This window comes from Silurus aristotelis (assembly GCF_946808225.1).
Source record: "Silurus aristotelis genome assembly, chromosome: 12".
Lineage (NCBI taxonomy): Eukaryota > Metazoa > Chordata > Actinopteri > Siluriformes > Siluridae > Silurus > Silurus aristotelis.
The window spans coordinates 15,571,493-15,593,558 of record NC_139585.1 but is presented as its reverse complement, the minus strand read 5'-3'; the positions used below and the strand labels follow the sequence as shown (position 1 = coordinate 15,593,558).

The following is a 22,066-nucleotide window of genomic DNA, read 5'->3' as shown; positions in this document are numbered from 1 at the left end:
CCTATTTGCACTTTTAATATGTTGAACTGGGATTTGGAGGGAATTTGTGAAGATTTGTTCTCATTCAGCAACAAGGGTGTTAGTTAAGGCAGGTACTGATGTAGGGTAAGGAGGCCTGGTGTGCAGTCAGCGTTCAAATTCAACCTGTAGGTGTTCAACAGAGTTGGTGTCAGAGCTCTACAGCAGGCCACTCAAAATCTTTCACTCCAGGCCATGAAAATGAGATCTTCATGGATCTGGCTTTGTACACAGGGGCGCTGGAACAAGTTTGAGTCTCCGAATACAAGTGAAGGGAAAATTGTATTCTTCCGCATCCAGAGACTATATAACTGTGTGCCTCCAAATGTGAGGAAGACGAGTGGAATAGTCAGGTGTCCCAATACTTTTGTATAATGCTATAAAAAATTTTTTTTTATTTTACCAGTGGAAGGTGCAGGTGTATATAGTAGTCCTTTTTTTTTGTTTTTTGTTTTGTTTTTTAATCAATATACATGTGTTACCTCTGGATCCGTCTTTTTTGGTCTCATTTTTACTCTGAGCATGTTTGACGTTTTCCATCCATCCTTCCTTCTGCTCTATTTTGCAGGTACACAGAGAACAACGAGCTTATTTATCTGATTACATTAATTCAAACATGTTTTTGCACGCATTAATAGTGCTGCTTTTGTCCTGCCCTCTGCTGTGTTGTGTTTTATACATTCGTTATAAACGATTATATGTGCAGTGTGTAAGTATGCAAGTAAGCTGCGTGAGACGTCTGACTACAGCGAGCACATGATTCTGCAGGTCCACCGATTAAACACAAATACCATGTTGATTTAATGTCACTTCACAGACACAAAACAAAAACTCGGAAATGAAAAGAACTATGCCAGATTGACGAGAAGGGGTTTTAAAGTTGATTCGGTGTCACTGTTTATCTGAAACATTTTCTAGCGCTGCACCATATGACAAAAACGTGCCCCGGGGGAAAGACATTATAGATACAATGGCATTTCATAGCGCATGAGGCATTGTGGCCATTTACTCTGTTGAGAAGGAGTAGCAGTACCATCTCCTTTATACACTAGACAAGACAAAGAGTTTGTGGAAACCTGACTATAAGATTTGCATTTACATCCCATTCCACATTTAGTCCCTGTTTGTTGCTATAATAAAAACCTCTACTCTTCTCGGGAGAGGTTCCACTAGACTTCCTTAAGATCTTACATAATGCAATTAAAATGATCTTATTGGAAAGGTGCAAACATACTAGCAGCGTACAGTGTAAACAATGGCACACGTTTGAAGGCACACTATTGTGTATGTTGTTTTGGGGTGAAACCACAAATAAGTGCTACAGAGCTATGACCTTGAACACCCTTGAGATGTTTAAATAAGCAAAATCGGGTGTCTGCAAACCTTTAGCGTATATTTGTGCCAATCTAAAGATATCCATTCGTTTTCTGAAATCTACTATCTTTCATTTTGTTTCTGGAGAGGAAATATTTATTTTTGCTTTACTCACAAATGTCAGTTCATATAATACGCTGAGCGAAAAAAAAAGGTAAGCGATTAATTAAAGCCACCTTGAAATGAGGCAGTGGCTGGATTTCGCAGTAATGTAACTGCTCACCGCAACGGATTGACAATAATAAGTCACTTCCTGGGTTTATAGGTAAGATGTCCTCTGAATGAACTCCAAGCTGAGGGTCTCTTCGTTGTTTCGCCTGTTTGAACTCGCAGACTGAAGCGTTATCAGGAGAACCTTTGCATGAAGGAAAATTTCGAAACACATCCTGCTCTTGCATCACGCATCGTTTTTTATGGTCAGACAGTAGCCGAGACAAACGAGGCACAACAGAGGGCCAAGAGGAGACGGCAGAAAGTCCAAGTATTAACCACGCGCTAAAGAACGAGGCCCATAAATAACCGCTGGTTAGAAGCAGAGAGAAGCATAAACACATGCGATAATGGATCTGCACTAAAACACTACTGCAATTTGCAAAGGCCAAATGACTTTCACGACCTTGACGAGTGATTCATGGGAAAATGAAAAAATGATGGGCACTTCATCTTGACTCTTTCTTGATCAAAACTTAGACAAACAGAGAGCAAGCAAATAAATCTTTGGAAGCAGGCATTTTCCCCCCTGAGTGTCTCTGCTTAAGCTTTTCAATCATTTCAAATTAAAAGATAAATTTTTTTTCTATCTTTTTTTTTTGAGGATGCTGGAGGGCAGAAACAAACAGATGATCTGAACAGGGGAAGTGGAGTGTTAAAGCGAGTGGAATGCTAATGGCTGAAGCCCATCTGCCCACATTAGGCCTTATTGGTTTTAATTCTTTAGATGAATATGGTTCTGGATCACTGCAGTCATCAGTCATGTTTATCTTCACATGTCAATTAGCAAAAGAGCACAACAGATCAACTGATGATTACCAATGCCAGCTCCAGCCCACCGAACGCACAAACACAGCTCCATGGGCTAACTACTGAATCAGAGAGCAGGACACTGACCACTGTGAAGGTGCCGTGCGCTACCTTGCAACCTTAATGCGATGGTTTGTGTTTGAACACGTCTTGAAGAAAGGAATGTTTATTGCACGTTACAGCACCACACACCCAGTTTTTAAAAGCCAGCGCATGCTGCAGACGTCTGCTGTCCTCCCTTTCGCCAGTCATCGCTGCTTTAGATGTGTCCTGTCAGCTAACTGGTTCCCAGAACCTCTAATTAAGATGATGAGCGTCGCGTACCTCAGGACGAAGCGGCGCAATGATATTGCTGACGTCGTCGTTTTAATTGTATACGCGAGCTCCACAATTATTGACTTTATGACATTGTTGGGGCGCATTTGACGAAATGGGATGTTCTCCTCTCCCATACTTTGTGACTATATCTCTGAACGTGATGTGTATAAAAAGTGTACATGAGAAATAAATTATGTAGAAGGTACCTCTCTCCGTCTCGAGGCCCAGCACGTCTGCTTGATCTTCCACACCACTGCAGCCACCAGCAGCAACGAGAGAAAACAGCTACAGGACAAAAATACTCAATATTAGATAAATGTAGGGGATATTTCTCACACACACCATGCACATAATAAAAAACAACATCCAGGTAAGCTGCATTCGAACAACTTCTGCCACGTCTTTCTGTTTTCGCTCATTCATGTGTCCTATTTATAAATGCTACAAGTAAACAACAATATTTATCAGAAACAAACAAAGATTTAATAAACATGTAATTAATTAACTACGATAGAGTCACAAGACACATTCCATAGGTCATGGAGAGAAAGTTGAATGAATGAAAGTATTTATTTTCCCTACACGTTATTCTCCGCTTCGGATATTCCACCCACATTGAGACCATCTGAACACTGCGATACGCTATATTGCTACATACATGTGCTTTCTGAGCATCGCATTCCACATTTAGTACCAATTTCCTCTTATAATTCCCTCCACTCTTCTGGGATGATGTTCAACTAGATTTTCGATTTTGTGGAGATTTGTGCTCATTCAGACACGAGGGTGTTAGTAAAGTCCGGTAGTTATGTAGGTGATTTGAGGAGGCCTGGGGTGAAGTTAGCGTGCCAATTCACATTCCCCAAGTTTCCTCAATAGGGTTGAGGTCAGAGCTCTATAGCAGGAGATCTTCCACTCCAACCCATATCTTCATGGAGCTGGATTTGTGCACAGGAGCAGTGAAGGGAATATTTCATAGTACTGCATCCAAAAACATCCTGTACAACTGCGTACCTTCAGTTTTGCAATAGCAGCTTGGGAAAAAAAACATATGTCCCAATACTTACGTAGTGTATTTATCAATCGTTGATATCTTTTGGAGCCTTAAACATGTCGAGGGTTACAATCTCACTGGCTTGCAAGATTCAGTTTTTAAAAGTTGCGAAGAATTTCGCTTGAAAGCAGTTTGTAGGCAGACAAATTTCCCATGCATTTACTTATCGGCTTTCGGCAGACGCCCTTATCCAGAGCGACTTACAGAAGTGCTTTGAAGTCTCCATCATTGTAATGCTGGTTCATTAGGACGCGGACTAAGAATACAATCAGCCTAAAACTTTTGGGAAGAGAAAATAGAATCGCCTAAAGAGCTGTTTGAAGACCGCCGGACACTCGGCTGTTCGGACACCAAGTGGAAATTTATTGCGCCGAGAAGGTCCCAGAATGGAGAAGGGTCTCAAAGCATATGTTCCTTGTACCCTGAGAAATGGTGAAGCAGTGGTTGAGAAACAGTGGGAGAATGGTGCAGTGTGGGGTGAGAAGTGCTAGGAGGGTAAGGCCTTTAATTTATTGATGAAAATACCACTAGCACAGAGAGTGTTGTGTGCATAGCAGAAATACACAATATGGCCAAAGGTTTATAGACACCTTACAATCACATACTATCACACCAACAGATTTTCTTTCTGGATGTACATTTCCAGATTTCGTCCCTCATGCTTTTTTATTATAATGTTCACACTTCTAGGAAGGCTTTTCCATCAGATTTTGGAGTGCAGCTCTGTGGATTTATGCTCATTCAGTTCATTAGGGGGCTCAGGCACTGACGTCAGGTGAGTAGGTCTGGGGTGCAATCGGTGTTCCTGTTCATCCCAAAGATGTTTAATGTGGGCTGAGGTCAGGGCTTTCACTCCTACTTTCGCAAACTATGCCCCCTTTATGGAGCTCGCTTTGTGCACAGGATCATTGCGATGCTCGAACATGTGTGTGCCTCTAAGCTCCCACGAAGTGAAATTATAACCCTACAGCATGCGGAGACATTCAGTACAGTTAAATGCGTGTTTCTATCACAACCAAAGCTGCTTAAGTGATGATCACTATTCTGGTCATTACACAATGCAAACAAGGGAACAAATGAATGAAAGGAAACTGTTGCTAGTGCACTACAGGATCTACAGGGCTTTTTAAGATGTGGAAAAACCCATTTTCACAAATGAACATGAACCATGCAGAGAATAGTTGATCATCAATTATCAGAATATAAAGTGTCCCAGCTATACATTTGTACCACAAAGACTCCTAAACCCCCACGGATCTGTAGGTGCCTGAGATCAAGCGACGCATCCTGAGGTCCCAGTCAACAGTTAAACCAAGTGATGCGCTTCAAAAAGCAACTCCTCAAAAGCGAGCAACAGTAAAGGAGCTGAGAAACGCAGACAAATTGGTTTTTGGCCTCTGTATTTATGGAGATATGCGAGCATTCGTAAACATCTCTGAGTAAAAATTAATTCATGGTCCGTATAGGAAAAGGGAAAAGGAGGAGCTCGAATGATGAAATCCCTTTAATGCATTCAAACGCACGGCATCTCAGGCTTGTTTGAAGATAATGCTAAACTGGAGACGAAGGAAAAGAAAGAAAACTTGAATGGCTCAATTAAGTAACGGCACGAGAGAAATCCCTCTTTATATCTGTCCCTTTTCATCCTCTGCTTTTTAAACAGGATTTAATCCCCTTTACAGTTGCACCTGGAATCAGAATTAATCAAAGAAATACCACAATTAAAAAGTTCTCTCTCTTCTAACTGCTGCGGATGTGGGAGAATCTGGGAAACTTCAGCGCACGAGGGCTGGGGAGAGTAGAAACCAGGGAGGATGGAGAGCAGAAAGAGAAACCTGACCACCTCTGAGGAAAGAGTTCAGGATCATGCTTTAGCCAGTAATGTGCCAGAATCACCAGATCACAACAAACACGAGCAACAGAAAAGCAGCAGCAGGTGACAAATTGTTGTGTATAGCCATGGGGTCTGTCATCTTTTTTTAATATTTGTTACACTGGTAGAAATTACAATGTCCTTTTTATCAAAGTCATTACATTTATAATTGACTTCTTATAGTTATTTACTGGTCACTTTAAGGAAACAAGAAGAGTTTAATCCTTACTATCAAATACTACATCATCTTCGCAGTGTGAACACAAATGCACCCCAACTAGTACACTATACTAATACAAGTACAGGAACACCAGACTCCTCCACTGTTACCATAAAGTCAGAGGCACAGAATGTTGTGCAGATAGAGATCTGTTGCACTAATGTAATAATATAAGATAAGATAAACCTTCATTCGTCCCACAGTGGGGAAATGTCTCTGGTTCAGCAGCAAAGAAAATGTGTATATATATATATATATATATATATATATATATATAAAAGAATAGAGACATAATATAGTATACAGTATATACACAACACAAAGTATAAATACAAAAAGAAGAAGAAAAAAAAAAGAGACCACGAGTAAGTAGTTACGCTATCAGACATATTGCACACAGGTAATATTGCACAGTTTTTGAATAACTGTTATTGCACGTGTGTTGTTTAAAATACTTTGGTATTGTAATAAAACAACACGTGTGCAATAACAGTCATAATGATGCTATTATAACCACAGAGATGAAAGCAGATGCTTTTTATACCTCTTTTTTATTCTCTCTCTCATCAACAGACTACACAATCAAAACCTATTATTATTATTTTTATAACAACTCGTAAAAGTACACAAGATATGATCCACAGAAGATTTCTGCCTAAAAATAAATGGAGCAGAAGGCAAAAGACTGATGTAAGAAATGTGTGACATTCCTCCTCCAGCAGAAACCAAGAGGTCACTGAAAACGCATTTGGAAGGCCAGGGGTGAGGCCTGTTAAAGCCGGACCTAACTTCTAAATAAAAAAGAAACTGAACTCAATGTGGAAATCCAGAAATAAAGCGCATATACGAATATCCTGAATATTATTGTACAAATGTTAATAATGAGCCCCATATTTAAATAGTTGGACTATGATCAGAAAATGAGGGGCTCAATGGAGTTTACTGAACACAGAAAAAATAAATAAATAAATTCCTGGTCGTGCAAAAAAAAAAAAAAAAAAAAAAAAAGTTAGAGAGTCTGGATCACTGGATCATTGGTGAAATTCATCTTGCAGTGACCTCCATTTTTACTTCTGTAGCATCATTTTACCCATAAACCCCCATCTCTTCATCGCAAATATGCATCTTCAAAGAAATATCGATGCGGCTTTTTCTGCTCTCATGCACAACAATCTGAAATCCCTGCACAGTCATAAACTTTTAGTAATAAAGGCTCATTATATTCATGTTGTAGGGATGAAATTAGAATGCTTTATGGGAACAAGTAATAAATAGTTTAATGAATTATAATATATAACTAAAAACGTGGACGTTTTGCTGCACAGCTCAGAGATAAATTAATAGAAAAGATAGTTTCATGGTTCTAGTCTCAGAGCCAGAATAAGTTTGAAAGAAATAAAAACCCGAAACCTTTATCGCCCTCAGCTTTTGTGTCACGGGAGTAGCACTGAACAGAGAACATCAGTTACTGAGGCGGTTGAGTGCTAAGCCATAACCTCAGACTCCATTCGAGTATGTGTTAAAAAAAAAAAAAAAAAAGAAAGAAAAAGATTCAATACTAGAAATGCCAGAGGCAGTGGTACAAAGCAAAGCAACGCAACGCTAAGTAAGAGCAGGTTTCTATGCAAGAAAAGAGAAACCAGGAAAAGAACAAGTCTGCAGCATCATACCCTGATAGGAAAGTGCTCTTGAACTCAGAAGCCTCGACAACACGAGCTGAGCGACAAACACAGACAAATGGTTCTAGAAACTGAACTAATGCATTAACTAACAGAAATGACTAAGTGACTGTTAAAAAGCCATCCCGACAGGAAAATGGAGCTCACCCTGTTAAACACTGGCTAATTTCAGGTTATAAAATGTCTGAGTCGTAATTAAAACAGCACATTTTCATTAGAGGCGCTCTCTTAATGCTCGAGTGCTGTCTTTGGGTAAGCGGTAAAATTATAATCACTAAAAATAAATAATTACATTTTATACATTTAATAGGTACTTGCGAATCAGTGTAAGTGGTCATCTGACAGACGGTAAAAGGCATCGTATAAAGTAATACTCAGCTATTGTTTTTGGATTGTAGCTGCAGAGGCTGGAAGAAAACAAGACACAAAAAAAAAAAAAAAGGGGGGGGGGGGACAGTAGGTCTGTGTATAGCGAGCAAAAAAAAAAAAGGGATTGATGACACAAACACTTGCTTATTGTCGTCAGCACTGGAAAGATGTTTAGTTGACGTGGTCTCGCCGTCCAGCATTCACTTTTTTATTAACTGCTTTATCCTGCTCAGAACTGTGGTGTAGAATACATTCTGGATTGAAGGTCAAGTCATGTCAGGGTTCCCCACACAAGCATGCACACACAACTCAACTTACTGTATCTAATCCTGATGCTGAAGGACACCAAAGACCCCTTTAGAAACCCCCACATAGGGAAAACATATGCACAGGCAGTAACTCAAGCTCAAGACTGACCCAAAAACCCTGGAGCTGTTAGCCAAAAAGAATCTACCCACTGTATCACCGCACCACCTACTTCCAGGATACGGTATCACTCACACACGCACCACCAATGGATTCAGGCTCGTTCAGATGAAAGCTTGTTATGTGACAAGTTATGACACACAACCATGTGAAATAGAGCAGATGGAGACAGAAACAGAAAACGTAATCAGACGTGTCCTGTATGCAGAGTAAAATCACGTCATTTTCGGTGTGTAACTCGTGACAGCTGGATGAAAGCAAGATTACTTTCAAACACTGTTTGTGTAAAACAAGATAAAAGATATCTGAAAAATTAAACAGAGAGACTGCATTGGCAGTGGGAGGTAAATAATAACCCTGTGTGTGTGTATTCTCTATAACTGCACAGATATAACAGTGTCAGCTGCAAAGGAAATCACAGGTTTATATTAATGCACTTACTCTCCTGTTATCATTTCTATAGTAACAGCTCGGTCACAGGGACGAACAGAATTTAAGTAATTCTTAATTTGACAGTAACGTGTTTTCCAGCTTAAATCCCTTTATTCCCAATCACAAATTCCTCACCACTTGCCTCCAACAGTTTCTACATGCAATTTGTCATTTCCTGTATTGATACGAGACATAAACAGAAGAAAACCGTATAGTTGTGGTTGTATCTCATCCTGAAAAAACCTGGAAAAAAACTTCCACATATACAGTCCTGATTTCTTTTTTTGTGCATGCTTGTCACACTTTAATGTTTCAGATCATCAAACTAATTTCAATATTAGCAAGAGATAACACACAACATGCACTTTTTTTAATGAAGAATTAGGGGGGCAAACACTTTTACACCACTGTGTGTGTGTGTGTGTGTGTGTGTGTATATATATATATAAAATGTTAACAAAGCCTGTGCATCCATCCATTAAATTTCTATATGGCGTAACCTACACAGGTTTGTGGAGGAACCTGGAGCCTATACTGAGGAACTTCCTCGTTGGGAAGCCCAACCATTCCGGAGCACTTTACACACACTGGCACAGAGATGGCAAAAGTACACACATCCTTCACTTAAGTAGAAGTACAGATACTCATGTTAAAGTACTGACTATACTTTCCTACTTAAGTTTAAAGTAAAGTAGTTTGGGCTCAGGCATGTACTTAAGTAAAAAGTAGCCATTACTACTACCTGTTTTAGTGTCACGCTGGTAACTGAACTTCACATCATATGAATATTTTGATATAAAGTATTATACATTTGATCAACTAATGAATGTATACAGGCTGAACATCCACTATATAGAACACAAGCAGAGAAAATATAATGATGATGATCAGATGATTGGTAGTGTCTCTGTTCTCAGTCATGTTTACATCGCTGACTCCCTCTGACCTCATCCTAATTGGAAGTGGTAGCTCAGTGGTTAACGCTCTGGGTTACTGATCAGAAGGTCAGGGGTTCGAGCCCAGTATCACCAAAGCTGCCACTCTTGGGCCCTTAAGCATGCCACCAAAGCTGCCACATTTGAGCCCTCGTTTAAAAAATGTAAGAAGCAGAACGTAAAGATATTTGTGTAAAAGGTGTAGAGTGAAAATAAAAAGGTCTTTGGGCTGTAAAAATGCCCAAAGAACATGCAAATGTGTACACACTTTTCACACTGTTATTGAATTTATACTTTCCTACACATTTTTTATTTCAAAATTCAATATCAGATTTTAAGACCATATTTAACATCTGAAAAAATAAATGTAAATTCCAACTTTAGCACTGTAGCACTGTATTCCAAATACAGCACGTGGGGTGCTGTACTGTCATGGCAACTGCTGCCTCACAATGTAACAACCAACCACAGCAGTGCAGATCCAGTCTAGCGCCAGTCTTTTGGCAGCGCTGAGAGTCTGCTCCTACCTCCATGAAAAAAACCTTTTGGTCATGTTCACACTAATGCGCTTCGTTTGACAATGCATATTTTTCTCTCTGTTTTGGCCTTTTGTCCCCACAGAGACGGGGTTTTCAGTTAATGAAAACACATTTGAACATGCCATTTTCATGTCGACTTTCGAAAACGATGACGCATTTTCAGTCACTGTGTCACCATGAAGTTTCAAAGAGCCAGAAAGTATATAAACGGCAGAGGGCAATGACGCAGGTCGAAGCGTCTTACATTTTGCTCATGCACGGTACAGGGACTTAAGTGTTTTCATGCGTTATAATGTGGAAGAGCAACTTTTGGGAAACGAATGAAAGTAGCCTTTGTTTTAGAAAAGAGATGTTGACAAATTGTTCATTTTATATTTTAGAAAAAATGAAAAGGGCAATAGACTAGAAACTGAAATATTTTTTAATACTCCGTGATCTTTTTTTTATACTAATCCAGACCTGGAAATCACTCAAATTGAATTCCATACTTCTTCATACTTTTCCAAAACGCGTAGGAACCCTGTAGTGAATTGCGTGTACAACTGTTTTCACGACACAGCTGGAAATAAATGCTGAACAGTACACCTGCAGTAACAGGATGCCACACACTCACAAGGCAAAACACAAGCAACACCCGTGACTAGCCTCTTGCTATTCTGAACATAGGGTAAGAGGAATAAAACATCACTGGAGGTGGTGGAAAATAAATCCTCTTCAGGGTGCTCACATCACACCACCATGTCACTGCTTATTTTCCTTTAAACACACCTGTCATGTTTTATTCCTTGCTTAATTGCATTTTCATTTAAGTGAGCAGACACACGCATTGAAATCCAAGTCCTTGTTTGTTTTGGACACGCTTTAAATGTTAGATTAGGCGATGTGAAGTTGCTAAGAGTGCTGAGGACAGTTGGTCAATTGCTTTAGCATCTACCTACTAATCCAGAAAGAACAGGTCAATAGGCGAATCAAGTCGCTGAGGAAATGAGTTAGGGCAGGCTGCTGATTTGGTTCAGATTGATTTAACAAATGAACAGACCTTAGACTTGACCTGCCCTCATCACTGCCAGAACAGAATGCCTCTGGAAGGCAAGGGGGGAGGGGGGTGGGGGGGGTGAAGTGGTGGTGGTAGACTCACCTGAAAAAAGTCACAAAGAACTGCACCAGGTCCATGATGCTGTTGTGCTGCGAGAAGGCGATCTGTAAAAGGGACGGAAAAAGGTTCAGTTTGGACATGGGCATATACATAAGTGTGAAAATAGTTTATGAAACAGTGTCATATCTGCCTGAAGAGATTTTGAAGACCTGATACAGTTCTCAATCCCTAAACGAGGTGCTTGTCACATTTCTGCCATTAACAGCAATTGAAAGATACCAAACTGCATAAACCCTCAGGTAGATTCCTTATAAGTTCCCTGTTGTGGGCTTGTGGTCTAGTGTATCACTGTTATACCAGGATCAGATAGAGAACGAGTGACACTACAAGATAAAAGCTTCTAATTCCACCTGTTTTAATGGACCGCAGTGTGTCGGTTCATAGCTGGAAGGAAGCTTTAAAAATGACTGATGGCCTGGATTAGATTTCGATTGACTATAGAAGAGAGGAAGAAAGTCCAAACCCCTTCAGCTGACTTAAGGTTATGGCTGACAGTAATTGCTATGTTTGTGCAATGTTGTTTGATCTTCAATATGCACGCTTTGGGGTTTTGGGGTGAGGTTCCCTGGTAGGTTCAAACAAGACGGTTAAGATGTTTAACGGCAAACGCCACCGCTGTATCGACAATGAGCACGGCAGCAGCATTAATTCAGCATCACCACCCTGACAAGCACGATGTCAAACACACACATACAGCACTGGCACAGCATCCCATGAGGCAGGGTGCTAAATTGTCCGGATAAATACCAAGCACAAAAAAAAAAAAAAAAAACCCAAAAGAACAAATGGATTCACGTTCCAAATGTAAGTCACCCTGAGCCAGTGGATGAATAATGTAACAATAGTGCTATGGCCAGGCTTTTAAAAGATCTCATTCATTTCATTAGGCACTTGGCCCAGTCGCAGTTCCAGTGGGGACGGCGGGGAAAAGTTAACACTCCATTAGGGCCGAGCCATCTCTAGAGCAAACAGACTTGAAAAGAGTGACCAAATTAGAAAAGGGCAGTTACACACTGCAGCCTGCTGCCTGCACCTTTGGGACAGATGTCCAGCAGATGTCACTGGCTGGAGAAAGCAGGTTACGCTTGTGTGATAATGCTCTGCTGCAAGAAAGGTCAGACAGAAACGCCTCGAGTAGAAAAGGCCAAGTAGGTTCTATAATTCCAACACTGAGATACATCCTATCAGGAGATAACACTGATTCCACAGGACACCGAGTTCAATGTGCACTCTGTGCTCATTTTGAAAGCACATATTGTCAAATGGGAATGCAAGAAGTGGCTGATCCTGACTAACAAAATCTGTGTAAAGTAAATCAGAAGTAACCATGTGACTGGTGTGTAATACAGTGCAGAATTAACACCCGTCACGAAAATGAGCATCCTTCAACATTTTACTTAAAAATATACAAGACCATTTAAAATGTATTATCAATATTATTATATGTTTTTTAATAAAAATTCAAAAGAAAGTTCAAGATATTCCATATTACTTTTAAAGGAAATGGTCTGTGCACATACAAACTTTAACATTTGTCAGCAATCATAAAACTAATTAAGTAGTTTCAATAAAAAACAGAGGGGCTGAGATACTGATGGCATCATGAATCTCACTCTAGGATACAGTGCTCCATGAGCTGGTTGCTTCTACCAGGACAAAAGTTTGTGGACACCTGATTCATATATACCATTTGAACATCCATTTCCACATTTACTATCGATTTGCTGTTATAATAACCTCCACTCTTCTGGGAAGGTGTTCTAAGCTTTTGGAGTGTTCGTGTGTAGATTTGTGTTCATTCAGCCATTAGCAACGTCAGGTGCAGATGTACAGTGAGAAGGCCTGCGGTGCCGTCGGCATTCCGGTTAATCCCATAATTGTCAGGTCAGGTCATTCTAGATCTTTTATTCCAAACCATGTAAAGCATATCTTAATTTGTGCACAGGGACACTGTCATGCTGGAACAGGTTTGACTCTTTTAGATAAAGCGAAGGAAAAAGTTCATGCTTCTGCATCCAAAGACATCTTGTACAATTGAAAGAACCACATATGGCTTAAAATAAATAAATACATAAAAATAAATAAACACAGGTGTCCCAATACATTTGACCATATAGTGTATCTTAGATCCATGTAAACAAATAAAGGTTATGTGAGGGGAAAAAAAAGAGAGAGGGGGGCTAAATATCATGTGTTCTGAATTATTTAAAATCAAGGCTAATGGCTTGCTGTTAAAGCCGAATCATTTATCGTCTTGTCACTGAGGGTCACCCTCTGGCTCAGTGCTCTCTCAGTAGTGGTTTAACCCTCTGCCTGACACGCTGAACAGCGTGAACCTACAGTATGTGCGACAATACAGAACAGTTTAAAGGGAAAAGGGGGAGAGTAATCACACGGTAACTAAACACAGCGTGTTACTGAAGACGTGCACACATCAAGGCGTAGGCACGCTGATGAGCTTCTCTAAACACTCACACTCGCAGCTACAAGAACTGTCAGGTTTTCTCATCAGTTTCACAGCTGGATTCTGATTATTCACAGTTAAAACAGTCATAACCACATAACCACGGTTCTAGGAATGGTACAACATTCGGTGGGAATCATTGAGAGAGAGAGAGAGAGAGAGAGAGAGAGAGAGAGAGAGAGAGAGAGAGAGAGAGAGAGAGTGTGTCTCGTGTGTGTGTGTGTGTGTGTGTGTGTGTGTGTGTGTGTGTGTGTGTGTGTGTGTGTGAATTACCTCATCTCAGTAGAATGAGATGCTCATAGCATTAAGCTGTGGCTACTGTTTGCTGTGTCTTAAAGCTTCAGATTGGGTTACCCCACACAACCATGCTACTCTACCTCTTTACATCACAGTCCACAGTTCTCATGTGTGAACTCCTGCACTTGTGTGTCCCCTACGTCAGTTACTGAAATGTCGATCGCACATCATAGTCATAAGCACGAGAACAGAAGCAGCTCATCGAGTTACGGAGGCAGATTCAGACAGTCAGACACCCGTCAACTGGGACAAAAGTGGAAAACATGGACAATAGTTTTGGAACACCGGACTTTTCTAAAGGTAAAGGTGAAAAAAGGTGCTTTATACTTGTCACATGTATTTTACAGCACAGTGAAATTCTTAGTGATATTAAGACGCTGGGGTCAGAGCGCAGGGTCAGAGCGCAGGGTCAGCCATGATCCACGATACAGCGCTCCTGGAGCACAGAAGGTTAATGACCTTGCTCAAGGGCCCCATGAGTGGCAGTTTGGCGATACCGGGGCTTGAGCCCCCAACCTTCTGAAATTAACCACTGAGCTCTTCTCCCCATCCATGTGGTTCCTCCTTAAACTGTTGGAGACACGCAGTTATATATGATGTCTTTGGATGTGAACCAATGAACTTTTTTCCTATAGTTGAACTCTGAGACCCAAACCTGGACGCAAAGCAAATAAGGTCTGGTTCACATGGGTTGGAGTAGATGATCTTGATTAGCCTGCTATAGAGCTCTGACCCTAAACCTGAACATCTTTGGGATGAATTGGAACGCTGCCTGCACCCCAGACCTCCTCACCCTTCATCAGTACCTGACTTTACCAACACCCCTGTGGCTGAATGAGAACAAATCTCCACAAGGACACTTTAGTAGAACATCATCTCAGAAGAATGGAGGTTGTTACAACAGCAAATGGAGATTGAATGTGAAATGGGAGGAGACAAAGATTATGGTCAGGTGTCCACAAGCTTTTGTCCTTATGGTGCGTATAAATGATTAGACGGCATTTCAAATTTTACGTGCAGAGACAAAAGAACAGGATTAACACCGTAAGCCTGATACAAGCGACTGGGCATTTCGTTTTTTAAAAAGTGCATGAGCACATAACTGTGTGAATCCATGCTGTTTCACACACAAAGCCCAATTATAATTTGAAGTGCAGCAATTAATAAAATAGCAAAAAGGGACAAAATGTGCAATGCAACGTTCAAAAAGCATATACAAATCTTATGGTCAGGTGTCCACAAACCTTTTGTCTATAGAGTGTCTATATATTTGTCTATATAGTATCTCAGGCGGTGAAGCTTATTGCAGAAATGTCTTACATGCGCTTAAGATTTCAAAACATTAATGCAAAATAATCAATTTCTAGCTATAATGATGTGCAGAAAAATGTCAGCGAGTTTTAAAGAAGTCATCTTACAAGCAGTAATAACAAGAGAAACATTATCTTCAGGAAACACACAGGACTTGATCATTTTAAAATACAGCTCGATTGCGTAATAAAAAATAATCTCCTCTGATCAGTCTGATGCATAATCCTCTGGGTGATGGAGCCAACGCTGCTCAGGAGTGCACAAGACGTTTATTTACAGAAGCTGTTTGAAGCAAAAAAAATAAAATCCTTGAATCTACATAAATACAGGCCATAACATTTTAAGATCCTGTTGGCCTGCAAAACTATTCGACACAGCAGCAAAACTCTAAACTAACAAAAAAAAAGTGTTAAATAATTGCTTTAAATAAAACATTTAAAAACCGGAGAAATGTTTATAATTATAACTTTCCCTAAAACACACTCAAATAATTCTGTAATTTAAAGATAATCGCTATGTGAAAAAAAGAGACGGCTTTCAACAAAAGAAGAGGGAGATGATGGTGGCTGCACAAATCGAATATTTGAAAAGGCTGAACATTTGAAATTTATCATGACACAGACAGAGCTGTAGTGGTGACCTGTGATGATGTAGATCGAGTTTTAACACAAAGCTGCCGTTCGTACATCCTGCCAACAACATCGATTCGCCCAAAACATCTTTTGATTCAACACTTAACTACAGGCATGTCGAAAGGAACAAATTATACCAAATTAGAATTTTCAGACATAATCTTTGATTAATAATTTTTAAAAATCCAAACGAGACACATGACCGTGATACTTCAGGTTAAAGCCTGCATGCTAACCATGTCTGACAGAAGCTTTCTCACTGGAGGTCAGATCTGTTAAGGCCACAGTGCCAGATCGCATCTACATCTGTTCCACTTGGTCAAGCTCTGACCACAATCCTGAATCGCTCGAACCTTCACATGCCCTACTGTTACCTGGAGCTGATGCCAACCAGCCCCAGGCTTTCCACTCAACCCTACATGGGCATTAAAGTGAAGGGTGGAGAGGAGAGCATGCTCCAGCTTGGTCATTACCCTCGGGCTCAAGCGCTGGCCTCAACACTTCGTTCTGCCCCAGTCTCCATCCACACATTACGCTACACCGCTTTGTATTATTCAGACTGAGCGGACAGAGCGCTCAGAATGAAATGTTGGCCCTGGGTGGAGGCGAATGTTTAGACATGCCTGTCTTGAACGACTGGGAAATGCCCTGCTGATAAAGATGTAATGAGTGGTTCATTATGCTAGCCATTCTTTGAATCACAGATTTAATTAGTATTCAAAGACAATACAAACAACTTAATCCCTCCTAACAAACAAACCAAAAACAAGCTGCTTTTTATCCTAGTCTGACTAAAGTCAAATCTGCCCTTCACGCGGCCCTTCACCGCTTCCCCCAGCTCAGCCACAGGGCTTGTATTTGGCTCCATTGGGGTTTTTTTGCACTTCAACAGAGAACAATTAGATGTCAGTACTTAATCAGACTAAATCTCCAACGCATCCTTGGGTAAATATGAAGCAGCTGTAACTGTATGTCCTCAGTAGAAGTGACATTAAATCAGTTATCACTCTGACTGGAGCTAATCAAATGCAGATTAGTATTTCACAGAAACGTATTCACTTTATTCAACACGACTTCATTATGTTCGCGACTGTTATTATGATTATTAGCCCGCAAACTTTGAGAAATAAGTTGCGTTAAAACACGAGCATGTCACGATAGATTGGAATTTCATTTGTTCATTTCCTGATATTTATATGTAACATGCAACAGCATTTCGATGTATTTATCCAAAAACTAAACAACATCTTGGAAAGCTAAAATATTGGAACATTTGCCTTAAAGTAAATGAAACCCAATATTTGATCGCGTGTCCCTTTTTTTGTAATAACTGCATCTGTTTTATGACTCAATTTCATCACCAAAGTGTTACTTCATTTGTGAACTTTTCTATGCTCAAACCACCTTTTCATTGAATTGTGGTTTGTTTCAAGGGTTTCTCCCTTCAGTCTTTTCTTCAAGAGGCTGAAATGCTGCTGAATTCGGTTAAGGTCTTTGAACTGAATTAGCCAGTATTAAACCTTAAACTTTTCCCAACAATAAAGCCGTTTGTTGGCCCTGTGTGTGTGTGAGAAGTTGGTGTCCTACTGCATGATGAAGTTCCTTCCGATTAGATTAAATGCATTTCTCTGTAAATTGGCAAACAGAATGTTACAGTTGAGCTCTGAATTCGTTCTGCTACAAACATTGAATTAAATAACAGTAAAAGTCATAAACCGCACACACACAGTGGTACCTTGACCTACGAGTTTAATTCGTTCCGTGGACGAGCTCGTATCTCAATTTGCTCGCACATCAAATCAGTTTTCCCAATTGAAAATACTTAAAATGGCATTAATCCGTTCCAACCCTCAAAATGACCCCGTTTTTATGTTTCATGTTATTAAATTAGGAAAATACATTTCTAATGTATTCTAATGGGTTGGTAGAGGTGATAAGCAGAGGTGGAGGGAAAACTCGTTTTTTACTCTCACTCCTGTACACTACGTATCCCTAAACTTATACTTTTTTCTTTGCTTATCTTAATTTTCGTCGCAATCTTCGCTCTCTGGCTTCGCTTCGCCATCTGCCAGCGGCGTCTCGAGCTCGTACCTCAATTTTTTTGCTTGCGTAACAAAGCAAAAAATCGACCGAGTGACCGCACGTACCTCGGAAAACTCGTACATTAATGCACTCGTAGGTCAAGGTACCACTGTATATATATTACGACTGTAGGTGAGATGATTTGTTTTAAATCTCAAGGACTGGAGCAATAAATCAGAAGTCTACAAAAGTCTTCAGTAAACTACTTTGACTACAGACACAAAACAATTTACGTTGCCAAGTCTGCTGCCTGTGATGAGAACAGCATCTATGTTCTATATATGTGCATTGCTTGAGTACGTCTGTAATGCAGACAACAAACATAATTCATAAAAAAAAAACAAGAGTAATGTACATCTTTATGAGTTCAACCTTAATGTTTCTTCGCAAGATCATATGTCTTTAGGCATCACTCTCTCTGTGACTGTCATTACACAGCAGTCATCTAGGCATCTGGCAGTGTGATGCATTCCCACACGAGAGCCGTTTCAATTTTATGCATCATAAGACTAAGGAATGAATATTGTGGGAAACCGCAGCAAAACTGTCCCAGTGCACATCTCAATAATTGATTCCGACATTATAAAGCCATGGATCTTTTCAAGAGTGTTTCATTTTGTCTAAGTGCATTTTAGACTTGGTGATCAATATGATTTCTGATTCAGAGGAGAGAACGAGTGCCGGCTTTCCTCTTTGCCTGATATTAGACATGGTTGAGCTAACTCAGCAAAGCAGTAATGGGAATCTTTACACAAGAGAGATTCCTGTCCATCGTCTGTCACTTTATAAGGCAAAAATATAGCAAGCAAAGGACACTTTGGAGGCTATTTCCATACGAACCTGGATTTTAATTGGCCAAGAAAAGTTGCTGACGTAGACGTAGAAGGTGATGTTGGGATTGCTGTGGAAGCTGAACTTCTCACAGGAGAAGCTGTCCCTGTGCTCTTTAATGTTGGTCTTGGACACAATGGGGACTTCTTCTCCAGAGATGGTACCTGCTGTTAGGTGAACAAGTTCAGATAAAACAATCACATTAGAAAAAAAAAACCCATGATACAAATAATTCAATATTTTAAACTGTGATATTTCACTTCCAAGAAAAACCAACAGCAAGATCATGCCGTATCTACAATGATAAATAATAGAGTTGCATCAATGCCGCTAATGATATGCTATGATACTGATAACTGCTCCGATTTCCTCCACATGATATTAACCCAAGTATATGCTTTCATGCTTATGTGTACTTGTTGAACATCTTTACAATAACCCTCATTCTTCTGAGAAGCCTTTTTACCAGGTTTTTAAAGCATGACCGTGTGGGTTTGTGATCATTCAGTCATAAATGAGTTAATGAGGTGTTCAGTACAATGTAGTGCTTAAAAGTGGCCATAAATATTTAGCCACACTGTGAACATCATTTTCTCCTAAAATTAAAATAAGCTTTTTCACCGTTACTCTCCTAGACTGCAATCCTACCTAATGCAAGTGAACTAATACAGGAAGCAAATGCTTTTTATATCAATTCAGTGAGAAAATATTATAAATAAAAACATCGACTCTTTTCTTTATCAGCATCAAGTACTCATGGTTTAAAAAAATAAAAGCTACTGATGAGTCCCTAATAATAATAAAAATACTACTACTAATAATAATAATGCTACACTGTAACGTCAGGTATTTTACTAGGATTTACAATAATATCACACAAACAGTCAATCACAATTCAATTACAAGCACATGGGTAACAAAAACAAAACAAAAAAAAGGATTTCAGCCTACACCAAGCCGCCAGCTACAACGCAGCTTGGCACCCAGTCTCCCAGGCAGGAGCTTCACCATTAAACGCTATGTTTTCAGAATGAATAAGTCGTCTTATGATTACCTGGAACATTTTCTTCTGTCTAATGTTAGCTAACGTTAGGAAGGAAAACCTAAACTACGACTGCGTAACCTTGCTTTAGTAATGAGCTTTAATGGTTTTGTGAGATTGTCAGAATAATCTTCACATTATCACTTATTTGATCTTCAAATCAAACTTCTGTATATTTCCACTGTAAGCGAGATCAAGGCAAAAGTAATGAGGAAGTGATCGCACATTCGATGTTCTCTAAGCACAATAAACCCAGATCTTATTAAAGTGAATCTACTTAAGCGAGCACAGCGTGAGCCATTTACTCTCACACCCACTCACAAAACACAGAAGAGTGATTTAAAAAGAAACGAACATAAGGTGCTGGGCAAGAACAGCTGCGCCGTGCCTCTGCAAAGATCCTCCAAGTCACAGGAACTGTCCTGGAGTATATTTTATACAGCATTCTTCCTAAATATATGGCTACAACTAATGGTGGTGGAGGAGGAGGGAGCGCTGCCTCAGCAAATGATTTACACTTCTGTAATGGCGAAGCAGCGAGCATGTCAAGGAGTCATACACAGCCTTCATCCGTCCGAGGCTCGAGTGTGTTCACTAGGGGGCAGTGCAACATGGACCATTTGTATTGCCCTGCATTATTTACACTCCACATGTATTTGAAATATTGATGGACTGGACAAGACCTTCCTGACCATCCCTCCACATCGCGTCTGGGCACAACGGTCAGCTAGCCCCTTGGAGGACAGCGTTACCCATAATCACCCTCTTTACAAACGTGCTTCAGAGAAGAATACATTAGCCATAGCACGTCATTCTATCAGTGTTCACTTGGGTTGAGATCTGATGACTGTGAAGGATACAGCGTATGATTTACATTATTTTCAGCGCCCTGTGAATAGGGACTTTGTAACTATCTATCCATAGAAACAGTTCATCACAGTATAAAGGTAATGAGTCAGAATAACTTTGTACTGATTTGCTGTGACTTCCCTCTAAGGGACAAGTAGTGCAAAACCATGACAGCAAAATGCCTCCAAAAATAGCATAACAGAGCCACTGTTGCCTTTCATTTCTCACTGTTTAGTATTTGCCTGCACACGCACAATAAAAATAAAATGTTACCAATTAAAACCATGCTCCACTCTATAATGTTAAAAAGACTATCTAGCAGGGGAAAAAAGGCATATGCATGTCGAAAGGTTTGTTCTGTTTAATAAGACTTTTGTCACGTTTCCTTCCCTGTTCGTTCCATCCGCACTTTTAAGTCTCACACATCGCATTTCTAGATCGTCAATATGAAACAAAGCCCTCAAAATGACAACGCGAGAGCTGCTCTGTGGGAATAGTTATCTTAATTGAAATCGTTCCGTGCTCCCGAAGACGTCTCAGTCCCAGAATTCGGAGCTGTGGGCTAGACTATTGTCAGAAACCCTGCCCAGGGGAGAGTGTCTTTAAACCTGGAGCAAAATGTGCTAAAAAAATAAAAAGAATTAATGGCTGAACCAGAAGAGGTCAATGGAGAGAAGGACGAATCTGTTTAACAGGACGGAAAATGTAAAAAAAAGCCACCGCGAACAGTGTCTGGTGACTTTTTGAATAATTGGAGATCACAAAATAAAGAGCAGGAGAGAACATAATGGCACACAATGCCTATACCAGAAAGAAACAGATAGGACAGAGACAAATTGCCTTTCAGAAAAAAAAGAAAGAAAAATTAATAGCAGCAAAAAAAAAAGAAAACGAAAAAGTAGATGAATTACCTGTTGATCCAACTGACCAAGTGATGTTGAGGTTGAAGTTGTTGGACGCGTTGATTGACATGTCCAAATTTTTATTGGTCTTTAAAAAAAAAATAAAAAAAAGGACGACAATGAGGTCAACATGAATTATTATCTCTTTCACTTCAACAGAGATTAGAATAATGTACACCTGCATTCTTTCCCGTGTGTGTGAGAATCTATATGGAACGTTTTTATTTGCGTTTGTAATCTTCT

The 22,066-nt window shown here is 39.9% G+C and overlaps 1 protein-coding gene across 2 annotated transcripts in view; it reads right to left on the bottom strand.

Annotated features, from left to right (window-relative positions):
• atrnl1b (attractin-like 1b) overlaps positions 1 to 22,066 on the bottom strand; it is a 110,600-nt gene that overhangs the window by 33,767 nt on the left and 54,767 nt on the right. For both annotated transcript variants that reach the window (XM_083557282.1, XM_083557283.1), the window contains 4 exons: positions 21,833 to 21,911; positions 19,040 to 19,197; positions 11,396 to 11,457; positions 2,937 to 3,015 (listed from right to left, as the gene is read on the bottom strand). In XM_083557282.1, coding sequence (XP_083413408.1) covers positions 2,937 to 3,015; positions 11,396 to 11,457; positions 19,040 to 19,197; positions 21,833 to 21,911 — 378 coding nt within the window. The remainder of the gene's footprint in view (positions 1 to 2,936; positions 3,016 to 11,395; positions 11,458 to 19,039; positions 19,198 to 21,832; positions 21,912 to 22,066) is intronic.